This window comes from Lonchura striata, chromosome 15 (genome assembly GCF_046129695.1).
Source record: "Lonchura striata isolate bLonStr1 chromosome 15, bLonStr1.mat, whole genome shotgun sequence".
Lineage (NCBI taxonomy): Eukaryota > Metazoa > Chordata > Aves > Passeriformes > Estrildidae > Lonchura > Lonchura striata.
The window spans coordinates 10,043,178-10,056,641 of NC_134617.1; the positions used below are offsets into that span (position 1 = coordinate 10,043,178).

Consider the following 13,464-nt stretch of genomic DNA (forward strand, 5'->3'; position numbering starts at 1 on the left):
AGGCCGAGTCCCTGGCTCCAGGGCAGCCAGGGTCTCTGGATGTTGGAAGGCTCTGCAAGGCTGGCAGTGGGTTTTTGCACAAGGCAAGGCTTGGTCCTGGTATAATTGTGCCTTTTGCAATTTCCCTTTCTAATGCTCAAATTGGAACTCCAATTAGCATAGAATGATCTAATTTCCTGAAAGTCTCTTCATTGAGTGTAAGGCTAATTATTGCTCTGAGTAGTGGCTTGTTTGGAAGTGCCCCATCCTGTGTGAATTTTAGTAATGTTCTATTTAAGTGAGGAAACTCCATAAGCAGAAAATGTTATAGCGCAAGGGCAGCTTCCTTACCCTTTTAATAGTATCAAAGAGCACCGTAATATTCAGAATATCATATCCAGTGGATTCTTAAAAGTAGTAGAATGTTATTTTTCACTATATGTCATTACTCCGAGTGTAGGAACAGATACTAATGGTCCCTTTTATGATGACTGGTGTTTTCCCATTTCATTCCCTTCAGTGATATTCAGTAACATTCCTTTCAGTAATTGTCTTTCTTGGGGGTTATTTTTTCAAAAGCTCTCAACAGTTGCTTGTGTGTGCTTTCCTTGAAACCTGTGTGAATTTTAGCCTGGAGGATATTCTGCCTCTGGGTGGGAGCTTCTGGCTCCCAGGGTGAGAGCTGGACTCTAAATGTGCACAGGAGCTGAGTGCTGACACTTAGGGCACTTTGCTGAGTTTTGTGGCTGGAGCAGCATAGGGTTTCAGAATTGCTTTCTGAATGTAACTCATGGTCACAGAAATGCTCTCACTGGGTTTCATTCTAGGCTCTAGTTGTGTGAAGAGCTGAAAGATCAGAGGGTTATGCGTCCATCACTTTCCAATAAAGCACTTTAATCACTCACTGTGTGCTGTGATACGGGAGAGCTGGAGGTCTGGGGGTGCAGCTCTGAGCGCTCTCTTCAAACTGCTGCTGTTCAAGGGGGGGAATTTTTTACCTCCAAAACCTGTGTTGCTCCTGCTGCTGTCAGGGCTGTGCTGTTGAGGCGAATGTGGCTTACAGTGGCGTTTTCTGCTGTCGTTTGCTGTCCCCAGCGCTCCCCGGGCAGGACGGGCTGCGCGCACCCTGCGGGAGGAGGTCCTGCGGCCGGGGCAGCAGGTGCGTGCTCAACAGGGACACCAGCCAGCCCGAGTGCAGCTGTGTCGAGGACTGCACGTCCAGCTACATGCCCGTCTGTGGATCTGATGGCAGGTTCTACGAAAATCACTGTCAGCTGCATCGAGCCTCCTGTCTGCAGAGGAAGAAGATCTACATTGTCCACAGCAAGGACTGTTTCTTCAAAGGTAGGGCGTTGTTGAAAAGAATACTTCTGTAGGGCTTTCGTCACTCGTGGTAATCCTGGTAAATGGCTGAATGGTATGTTTTATTTCTAAGAGCTAAATTTTTCAGGGATGATTTATTCCAGATCAGCAGAGAACATACACAATGTTTTATGCAGCTATTAAGCCCCTGAGTGCCATCGCCATGCAAAATGTAATCATACTGGGAACTGGTAAATAATTAACATCACTGTATGCATTGTGTGCACTGTGGTTGTGCTGCTCAGTACTTTCAGCTGCTAGTGTAATAACCTTTTACAATCCAAATTCATTTGAAAAGGCTTTGAACAAGACAAAGATGTTAAGAAAAAGAAGATGATACAAACAAAAGTTTGCTGCAACATGAGAAACGGAAACCCAGTTAGGCAAATGACACAGGAAAAGGAAAGGAGCTGTTTAAATGAAATAAGGAATGGGGACAGGCTTTAAATAACTTTAAAGACAGTTCTGGTTACCAGTGGGATGCATACATCTGGAGCTCTTTTACTGGTTCAGTAGCAAATTTCATTATCATCTTTGCACCAAAGCCCGTCTGTATCTTTCCCATTAGTATTTTGTATGCCATGTACCATCCTGTCATCAAGGGAGACTGCAGGAGTAGGAGCGTGTGATAAAATGCCAGGGAATGGAAGAAGCTGTAAATTATTTTACTTCTAATGAGAGATCTCATAAAGGGCCTCACTAGAGTATATCTTGAAAGCTCATTGTCAAATATGACTCCGTGTACCTACAGGAAGATTTGAGTGGGTTGTTGCAAATATATCCAGTGACATTTGCGTGATCAAATATGAAAATCATTTATTTATCTTCAGCTCACTTAAGCCCCCAAAGAGATTGGCTGTATACAGAGCTATCCATCGTGAGTTCTTCTTTGCTAACATGATGCTTGAGGACCCTATTTAAGAAACAGGAGCCCATTTGAAGAGGATTATTAATATGTCCTTGTGATACCCTTTGGAGATAGAAAAGCACTGTCATTCTTCTGTGTTGGAGAAGACATTGTGTCTTTTTGTGACCAAAATTTTTCCAGTTGGTATGTAGGCACTGATTTGCAGTGCATTGCAAAGTCTCATTTGTTTTGAAGATCTGGCTGTGGAAAGAACAGCAGAGCTGATCAGAGCATTGATTTGGTGAACACCCTGGGTTAGTTTGTCACAGGCAGCCTCTAAATTTACCAAAGCAACTAATTAGGATCAATAGATCTTGTAGGAAATAAATCATGGAAGGGGTCACCCAAAGGCATATTTCCAGCTCATGAGTATATCAAGGCAAAGAGGGCTATTTCTGCTTGACACATTAAAAAGGAACATCTAAAAAGAATACTTGTACCTTGCTCCAACTGCTGTGCTTCTGCCTCTGTGTATCAAGTCAGATCAGGGTATGGATCAGGCTGGAAATGGTGTCCATCCCTGAGTAAGTTGCAGGTGGGCCTCTGCAGAATGAGAAACCTTGCAAAGAAAGGGAAAATCTTGATTTCAGAGATGCTCAGCAATCCCCCCACTCAATTAATGAGATTTTCTTCCCCTGACTACCAAAAACAGTCCTTGGGTTTTTCATTCTTGACATCACCCACCTTTTTATGACAGTGCGTCTGGCCTGGGTTTTTATTTGTTCCTTATCATATATAGTGTTAAAGAAAATGAGTTCTCATTGCAGTAATCAGCCCCTGCAGTGGCTGTATTATGCCTAATGATAGAATGTCACGCTTGAATACTTCCCTGAACACACCATGAAATGATGTCAGAAAGTAGGAGTTTTGTGTCCCAGTTTAAAGTAACCCTCGAACTCTTGCCAGGGAGCACAGCTTAAATCTGCTTTTCAGCAGAATAACAGCTTTATGGAAGGGAAGAAAGAAACAAGCTCACTTCTCTTCCCACGTGAATAAATAAAAATGTACTTCACACCTCTGTCTGCAGAGATAACATACAGAAAAAAGTTTACCTTAAGTGGGGAATAATCCCACAGAATGGGACTCCATAGAAATACTTGGCTTCAGCCCTTTTTTCTACCATGCAGTTCCTGAGTAACCTTCTGTATATTGCTCTTTTTATTGGTACTTTAGTCTCCTATTCCTAAACCAAGAATTATAGTGATTTCTCTTAAACCAAAATTTTCAGTCAGCAATTAAGGTACAGGTTTTTAAGCACCATTATAAGTGTAACATGAAATGTAAGACTTTGGAGAAAAACCTTTAAGGTGCAAAACCATAAAATCCCAAAATGGTTTGGGTTGGAAGAGACCTTAATGAGCCTCCTGTTCCAACCCCATTGGTGTGGTCAGGGACACCTTCTGCTAGACCAGGTTGCTCAGGTGTACATCTAGCACTCAGCATGTGTTTTCTGTTTGCTTTCGATCAAGTAAGATAATTTAATTATTTGGGTACAGTCAGACTGGTGAGTGGGCTGCTTCATGGTTTCTTGTCCCCATTGATTTGTTCAATTAAGATTTAAATTCCTGTGTGGAGCTGAGGGACGCTGCAGACTGGATATTTGTGTGTGCTCTTCCAGTTTGCCCAGTTATCAGTGACAAACTGGATGGACTTAAGGTAAGACAGAGATCAAACACCCTGATTCTGCTTTGGCTGAGCTAGGCCTATCCACAGTAAACTGATAATAAAGCAAACAACAGAGATTTGTTTTCTTTTGTGCATTTTGAGAAAGGATTTTTTGATCTTTCAGTATATTTGCCAGATGTGAAGTGCTTTGTAAATACTAGTGGGTAGCAGATACTCCTGGGTGAGCAGAAGCATTTGCATTCTGTACCAGCAATAGTGTTAGGAAGAGCAGAAGAGAATTTGTCCCTGGGAAAAGGACTGATTTCTCCTTTGTCCAGCGTGGAATAAAAATGGCTCCTTGAAATCTTGAGAGTCCAAAACATTAAAAAAACTTGTGGAAATGTGAATGAAGCAACGAGAGATCTCAGCAGGAGTGATCTCCCCAGGCTTTATCCTTCAGCCTCTGATGCAGTGCAATTCCCCTTACACAACACTGTAATTGCAGTCCTTTTTCCTCAGCTGATAAAGCAAATAGGTGGGAAAGTTCACTTGGGAGTTTGAAGTCACAAGGGAAATACTGTGAAGCAGAAGCCCTAAACCCAGAGATCTCAGGAGAAATGTCAATCCCACTCATAGCTGTTCACATTCTCCTTGATCTGGTTGTCTTTCCTGGTGTGAAATACAGTTTGGTTTTTCCATAGGGAAATGTTCTATTTAGGACTTTTCTACCATGTGGCAGGTTTTTTTCATTTTCTATGTTTTCATTATTTTGTGAGTTTCTGTAGTCATTTGATTGGGGTGTTGGTGATTTTTACTGGGTAAGAAAATACCTCAGTATAAAAGTGCTTTTACTGTGTGTTGAACTGGTGAGGAAAGAAGTTCTTATGAAGACGGGAAGATAGCTGTGCTCATAATGACAATTGTCCCACAAATGTCCAGAATGAGCATTTGGCCTGAAAATGTTCCTAGTTGAATAAATGCCTTGGATAATGAGGTTATATAATTTAAACACAATATTTTGGACTATGCTTTGCTTTTTCATAGCCGTAGTTCCCTTTTTTTGCACTTCTTTTCATGTTTCTTTCCTTTTGGCTGTCTACACCCACTCTGTCTCTTCCCTCACTTTTCTCTTACTGTTTTTGGCCAGAAATAGCTGTGCAGACACCGTTCAATAATTTTTCTTCCCTTACCTTCTTCCTTCCACCAGAAACATCAGAGCAATGCACTTCCCTAGCAGTTTGCATACATTAGATAAATTCTGTTTAGAGCTGTGCTTTTCCATTTTCAGGATTTAGGAGTAATTTTTTTCCCTTTCTTTCTCTTCCTGCTTTTTTATGCTTGATCAGCAATCTCAAAGCTCCTGTGCATCAGCCAAGCCCTTGCTAGAGGAAGGCAGCCATGTTTGCTTGCTCAAGCTCATTCATTATTTTCTGTGGTTCTGGCATCCTCTCTTTATCCAGGTGGATTGGGTCTTTTACAAAAAGCTCAGCTTTTCTCGCCAGCCTGTAGAGCAGCTTTGTGCTGCAGCCAGTGAGATTGAGTTTGTGCTCTGGCATGAATTTGGTCCAACTTATGAGACCAAAATCTTGAACTTTCCATTATGTAAATGCACTATACCTGTGTCGACTACTTAATATATATATTTTTTTTTGTCCATTCGGTTCAGCTTGTAGCAAAGCTCTAACTTTATGAAATCGGACAGAATTTTATGCAGAGAGGTGGTGTGCTGTAAAGACACATTCATGTCTGGTATTCCAGTCCCATTTTCTTCCTTCCTTCCTTCTCTGCTGAAATGTCAGTATTAATTTTTCAGTAATTTTGTCCCATTGCTTAAAATATATGTCTTCTTTTTTTTTTCTTTTAAGCAAGTATCTGGCAGTAATTTTCCTCCTTATACAAGGTCATTTCTTTTCCCATAGTAAATCATAATTTTGTACATATTTTGTACAGAATTTCATAAGAAATCTGTAGAAACCAACTGCCTTTCTCCTTTCTGTTACACACACACACACAGAATCCCACTGTTTGCTTTGAGCCTTACACTGTTGCTCAGAGCAATGCTTCATGGCATGAATTTATATATAAAGTCTTCTGAAGTGTGCAGGCTTGTGTGCTGGGTTGCTGTGCATGTGCACACATGTGAGTGTGTTTGCACACTGCTAGAGCCAGAATAATGTGTTCTCTCAGGACATTTATGCACAGGTAGTGTAGCAGAGGATGGAAGGATGGAACCTGGATCTGCATGGAGAGAGAATGAGAAGCAAAGGGCACAGCTGAAACGAGATGTTCAGCCTGGTTGATGTTAAGGAGACTAATTTCCCTTGGAGATTGGTTGAGTGCTGGGACAGGCTGCCCTGGTGCCATCTCCATCTCTGGGAGCTTTCAAAACCTGGCTGGGAGCAGTCCTGAGCAGCCTAGTCTGACCCTGCACTAAGTGTTTTAATGGAAGCCTCTTCCAGCCCGTATCATCCCATAATCTTATGATTCCATGACTTTAGGTAATGACATCTTTCATTTTCAACTACTCTTATCTTTCTTCCTGTTCTCAAAAAGTTCTTTTCTAATTAAGGAAAATTATAATCTTCTGCATGTTGACAGAAAATTTTCTATGCTTGAATGTGAATAAATTACAAACCTGGAAAAAACCCCAAACAAGCAGGCTGATAACTTGTATCACTGCAGTAATCTCAAATACATATGAATTCAGCCTCGGGTGGTGGTGGTTTATTTCCTCTGTACTTTATTTGTTGTTCATGTGTTAGTTCTGTGCTTTGTTATTTCCAGAAGTAATTTGTTCTACGGAATAGCATTTCAAAACATCTCTGGGAAGGTGTTGAATGTTTTGCTCATTATGTGCTTGCAGAACAGGCAGACCCGCTCCATTGCTGGTTTGCAGACTGGAAGGAAATTTGCTCCATTTAACACTCTCTGTCTTTTCAGCTGGAAAAAATCTGAGTGTGAACTAATGGCACTTTTCCCAGCTGGCAATTAATATTTGCCGATTTAACTTTGCAGCAGTGCTGCCAGACTGCTCCGGTGGCAGCGAGCTGGGAAGGGGAGGCTGGGAGGAAGGCAATTAATCCCTGTTGGAAGAGGCTGGGGGCTTGGACATGGAGGTCAAGCCTCTAATGATCATTTCAGTGTCCAGTGTAAATATATTAGGAGTTTAAAGTGTTATAAGGAGAGGTAAGTGCTATATAAAATGAAAGAATGTGTTTGCTGTCAGTAGAGCTGATGCAGTTCTTAATAAACTGAATTCCAGAGGGATTCCTTTCTATTCCCACACTGCCTTTTCAGCTCCCTCCACTTAGTCTTTTGGGGAGGGATCAATTTTACCTGGCTTTTCAGGCTGACTGCTTTTAAATGTGATTTATAGCTTTACACCTAATAAACAGACTGCATCAATCTTTGGGGTAAATTATGGAAATTCCATTGATTTATGTGAGGATATGAACAAGGGACTGCTAGTCTGCTCCTAGCTTTGGTAATAGGAATTTTCTAGGAATAGGTTTAAGATCTTGAAAAGTATTTTTCATTTTAAGAGAAAATTGAATGCTTACATTCCTGAAATTCATGAAAGGGAAATCTTGGCTAACAGTCAGTTGTGAAACTCTCATGGTATAGGTGGGCTTTTACTGGAAATTAAGTGCCAATAACAAGAATGGGGAAAGTCTAGGCATAAGAAAAAGAGTCAAAAATAGCAGAGATCCTGGAGAAGTCTAACAAAGAGATCTTTAATTACGTATTAGTAATAGAAAACCTTTGCTGGGAACCTTATGGCCATAATAGCAATCCCACAGGTGGGAGGGAAATTGGGACTGAATACTGCAATGGACGCTGAATTTGACTTGGTCAATCAGAAGATTAATTATTCCCAATGGAACTCCTCACAGCAGGGCCATTTCCTGCTTCTGCTTGGCCAAAAATAAATCTCTGGTGCTGGGACTCTGCATAGACAAGTGACAGATTTTAGTTCCAGTCAGTAAAGCCGAAATGGAGGAACACACACCATGGATGAAGCTAGTGGAAAAAGTGGTGTTATCTGATGTGATCCCTATCCAGCATTCTTGGTGTTTTTATAGCTCCAATTTGAGGCAATAGCCATTTGGGGAGTGCAGGAGCAACTGTGATGTGACTTTTTACTTTTTAAATATGAAATTGTGTAACATTTGCTTACAGTGGTCATGACCATGACCCCCATGAACAGTTTTATTTGACTGTTATCTGTCTCATCTTATTTAGGGCCCAGTTTGTTAATCTTCTCCAGTTGCCAGTCTTGATGTGTATGGCCATAATATCTCCCATAAAGACAAAAAAGCTTCATATTATGTATCAGCTAGTGAACAAAGGAATTAGAGGATATTTCAGCAGCAGTATTAATATCTTAAAAATGAAAAGTGGGAATTAATCTTTCTAATTTGTTTCCCCCTATAACTGAGGATGTCCTGGTTGAACTGGAGTCGCTGAAGGCCATGGTTAATGGAATGGGCAGCTGGAGGACCACGCCAGCACCCAGCACTGTGCAGCAATCCCTGCCCTCCGTGAATGTAAAGTATGAGAGGAACTGCTTATGTGTTGAAAATAGAAAAGCTCAGCCTGAATCTCCATGGTGTGGAGGAAGACAATACTGGCATGAGGTGGTCTCAGTTTGAAGCACCCCAAGTTTCAGCTTCGTGTTCTTGAGGGCAGGGAAATGAGATGCAGGTGGCTTTAGGGAGCCATCTGCTCCGAGGCTGGGTCTGCTAAACCTTCACTGCAGTGCTTTCAGGAGAACTGAGAGGTGATAATGAAGCTTTTTTTGAAGCACAGCCTTAGCAGTCGTGATGGGGGACGGAGCAGAGGAGGAGGATGAAGAATCAAATTAAAGTGTGTGGGAAGAGAAGCAGGGAGGTGGTTTGTATTTACCAGTGGAAGTTCCTGTGCCAACTTTGGTGCTGCTTTCTGCAACACTCATTATGTCAGGGGGTGTTTGTCTTTCTTTTTTATCTATTTTGGGTGCTCTTTGCATCTGACACGTGCTGGTTGTGATTTGGTGGCAGTCTGAACTCACTGCGTCCACATCACTTTTCTTTGCAAGTCACATTCATGTTTATTGTACATTAATTTTGGAGCTCAAAACATATTTAAATATTGAAGAGCCTTATGTAGGAAAAGTTTTTGCTTTTTTTAGCGTGTTAAATTTAATATTAGCTCTCACCATTCCGTTAGCAATTTTCCAAAATGTTCTAAGTGATGTAAAACTGGAGAAATGCCAGCAAAGTGGGGCATTATGTTACAAAGTCATGGTTAAAAAGTGACACATTTACTGAGCTTCTGCATTGCTGAACCTTTCACAGTCTTGAAAAGAACTTGGATGCTCAAAGGTTTATCTGCTTTTTTCCCCAATTCAATTATCTTAAAGGTCTTCCAAACTAAACTATTCAATGAAGTTTCTACATCCATAGTTTTCCCAGTGGAAAGAAAGGCTAGCACATGGCAAGTAATTTCAAATTAATGACAACAAATACTGTAATATTTTTGAAGTCAACTTTATTTCCCTAAAATGACATACATTTTGTCAATAGAAAAATTACTGATTTACTTAAGGTCCCCACAAGTCACCTTTTGAGAAGCAACATGCAGCTTGATGCCAGGGGACTCTCCACAGGACATCTCCAGCTCTGTGCTGAGACAAGGGCCAGGGAAAACCTTAATTTCAGAATAAATAAAAAAGCTCCACACCTGAGAGAGATAGAGAGATTGTTTTAAATGAAAACTGAAAAGGTTAAAAGGTAGAGATAAGCATTAAAGATTAAGATGATTAGATCATGGTAAAGGGTGCTGGAAGCTGAATGAAGGAAAACAAATGGAATAAACTTTAGGGCTGGGGAGACTGAGGCAGGGAGATTTAAAAGTGCTTTAAAGATAAAAAGAGCTGATTAAAATAGTTGATTAAAAGCTATTAAGCACAAATGATAATTTTTCTGGGTGCTCAGTATAAAAATACACGGAGCAAATTGAAATTCTGAGTGCCTGAGAATACCAACAGGCTGGATGCTGCAGATTCAATTAGGTAGCTGCAAGGAAAAAGCTGGTCCAGCCTTCACTCCCTTCCTGCCTCTGTCCACCAGGATTTAACAGGCAGTTCTTGTTAATATGCTTGAGAGGGCTGAATCCTACCAGAGATGTCCTGAAGTCATGGGAATGCTAGTTAAAATGAGCACTCTACAGCATGGGTACTGATAAAGCCCACTGTAATTTCCCAGTTGTTTTTTGCATGTAGAATTGAAGCTGTTCTCTCATCAGGGGTGAGGTTATCTGCCTTTTCTTGCCTTCATGAAGTAGAACTGCTCCCACAAATAATAAAACTTGACATGGGGAGGTAATGAGTGATCTGCAGATTTATTCTGTCTGCTCATGGCTTGAAAGCTCTTTGGGTAGAAACTTTGTTTTCCTGCTCAAAATCCTATTAATAGAGATTAATGTCAAATGTAAAGTTCATAGTTAATTATCAGTGTAGTTGTAGGAAGGGGAGGAGGGGGGAGCAGTGTGTAGGAGCATCACAGAATCATCATTGACTGCTTTGGGTTGGAGGGAACCTTCTAGTTCATCCAGTTCCAAGCCCCTGCCATGGGCAGGGACACCTTCCACTACCCCAGGTTATTCCAAGGCCCATCCAGCCTGGCCTTGGACACTTCCAGGGATGGGGCTTCTCTGGGCACCCTGTGCCAGGGCCTCCCCACCCTCACAGGGAAGAATTTCTTCCAAATATCCAATCTGACCCTGCCCTCTGACAGTGTGAAGCCATTCCCCCCTGTCCTGTCATTGCTGGGTGTGGGTGTAGGGATGGGGGTTTGTGTAGGGATGGCTGGTGGGGGGTCTATGCCTCATCCCTTTGCCCAAAGCTGGTTCAGGGGGTCCTGGTACAGCCCAGGGCTGCAGCATTCAGCCCTGGATCACACAGTGCAGGCACCAATTGTCTGCCTGCTTCCTGTGGATTAGCACCCCTGCTCTTGCTGGCACCTTCCTATGGGGTCTGCTCTGCTGCTGAGTCTACATGGAAATCCCATTACCTCTAATTGAGTGGGGATCAATCACAAACTCAGGAGTAAGAGGAAGGTTTCCAGGTGATATTTAGATAGAAGGCCTTAATGCATAATATTTTGAATTTTCCATCAAAATGTCCTAGAATGCTTTACAAAGATTAATGAATTGGACCCCACAACACCTTTGAATGCCAGGAAAAATAGTAATCCAGCCTTTACAGAGGATGAATTGCAGTCTAGAGGAGAGCCAGTGACTTTCTCAAGGTCATAGAAAAAGACATCAGAACTCGTGTTAAATGATCCCAACCCTAAGTACCCTGTCCCTGTAAAATCCCCTGACTGTTTTTTCTATAGTTTTGACAGGGATCAAGGAGGGGTATGGCTGGGCCAGGGCTACAGAACACAGAATCCTTGTGCCCAAGCAGGGATGAAACTGGTCATGAGTGGTCCAAAGAGGAGCCTGGTGCCTGGAAGTGTGGGATTGTGCTGTCCTTGGCACAGCAAGCTGTGAAAGCATCCGGCTGCTGTCCTGCCATGAAGAGATGTCCCATGTTTGGATTTGCAGCTCTGGAAGGGAAAGGAAATACAGGAATTACACAAGTGCAATTGCAGCCTCCTCATCTCATAATGGTCTTGGTGAAAAAAAATATCCCCATGGTAATGAGCCCATGTGATGGAGTAAAACAGAGCTCAGTCTCTTCTGCTCTTTAAGTTAAAAATTGGGAAGGAATGAGCCATGCAATGGAGGGGGAGCTAACAATTGAAATGTATCTAAGTATTTCAATATCTAAATGTAGCCTTTGTAGCAAAAAAGTTGATGGGAGTGATGTGTCCAAAGGAAGACAGTTTTATTTACCTTTTGAATGAGGGTTGTTTGCACTACAAACAGCCTGATGGGCTGAACAGAGGCTCACCTGGAAGAGGTTTGCCATGGGGTGCGTGGGGTTTGTCTCTTCCTGCAAGTGACTGCAGTCTCCTGTCAGGGTTTTCCTCTTCCCTCCTTGCTTTTAGTCTGCCACACTGGCAGTTTAGTTGAGAGTTTTGCTGTTTTGCAGGAACAATGAGGGGATTTTATTTTCCAAATTATTTCACATTTCAATATGACATTTTAGCAGGATTTTATTTATTAATCCTTATTTACCTGTTCTAGCACAGCAGCTCACCAGGAGGTTTTGTGGCAGGTTTGGAGATGTTGGTGTCTTATGGTCCTTCTGCAGTGTTTGGAGATGTACCCTGAGGGCATAGGACAATCCTGGGCATCCTTGTCCAACACCAGCCAATCTTCTCACCAGAGGTTTTCTAGTGAAAGCCATGGTGCTGAATGCTAGTCATTGTTATAGGTTGGGTTTTTTTTTCGTTTACTTTAGAGGAAGCCAAATACTGTGAAAATATTTGTGGTGAATATTTAGTTGTATTGTCATATGTAAGCATTTTGCTGTATCCATGGCCCTGTAGTTTGCTATTCATGAATATTTTAGCAAATTGGTTTACTAACAGGAGTGTTGCCAGGAAGCAAATGTTCCTGAATATTTGTAGAAAAGCAGATTTAACTTTGGGTTTGCAGTTACTTGCTATGGTAGCATTATCTAAGCCCCATCTTAACGCTCCTCTGGGAGGACCAGCATAACCAATTAAAGCAAATCTTGATTGGAAATGTGATTCTCATAACCTGCCCATGAGTAAACTGATATAAGGAGTTCTGTCTTTGTATAAAGACAGACAGACAGCTGGATCAACCATGTGCAGCTCACCCTTGGCACAGCACCTGGGTGCTTTACAGATAGTCTAGAAGCAGTAGCAGCATTTCTTGAGGGTTTGCAGGAATCTCTGATATTAGGTCTGGTTTTGGATCAGAGCTGTGCTGAGGGCAAGATTTAGACATAGATATTTTAGTTTGGTGTGTCCTATGTAACGTGTAAGTTTTTGAAAGGTAACTGTACTCTGGGTTCTGCTGCATTCTTCTGACTTGAGTTGTAAAACAGTTTTGAAAGAAAATTGCTGCAGTGCTATTTCCATATGGCCAGTGTACAAGTATCTATACTTGAATTCTAGAATAACTAGGAAAAAAGTGAAGTGGCATGAAGACCTGCTCAGCTCAAGGGCTGTGATGTTGTGAACTCGCTGTGAGCTGCCAGAGGCTGTGGCAGGGCAGGACTGGGGTGGCTGTTCCGTGTTCAGGGGCTGGCAGGGAGGGCAGAGACCTCGGTCCCCTCGGACCTCCACCACCTCTGTCTCCATCACTCCATTCTCTGAGCTGTACAGACACATCACAGCACTGTGTGCTGAGGGGCTGCTCTTTCCTGTGGCCTCAATGCCATCAGTGGGGACAGAGATTGGATTTCAGGAAGAAATTCCTCCCTGTGAGGGTGCTGAGGTCCAGGCACAGGTTGCTGTGGTTGCACCAGCCCTAGAAGAGTTCAAGGCCAGGTTGCATGGGGCTTGGAGCAACCTGGGACATTGGAAGGTGTTCTTGCTCATGTCAGGGTGTTGGAGCTGGATGAAATGAGCTTTAAGGTTTTAACCATTTTGTGATGATTCTGTGAAGACATGCTCACAGCACTGCAGCTCTCCATCCATGGCTTCCCA

The 13,464-nt window shown here is 42.3% G+C and overlaps 1 protein-coding gene across 7 annotated transcripts in view; it reads left to right on the forward strand.

Moving 5' to 3' along the window:
• Window positions 1-13,464, forward strand: part of FSTL4 (follistatin like 4) — a 214,351-nt gene that overhangs the window by 63,113 nt on the left and 137,774 nt on the right. For all 7 annotated transcript variants that reach the window (XM_021549489.3, XM_021549484.3, XM_021549488.3 and 4 more), the window contains one exon: window positions 1,075-1,323. In XM_021549489.3, the coding sequence (XP_021405164.2) occupies window positions 1,075-1,323 (249 nt within the window). The remainder of the gene's footprint in view (window positions 1-1,074; window positions 1,324-13,464) is intronic.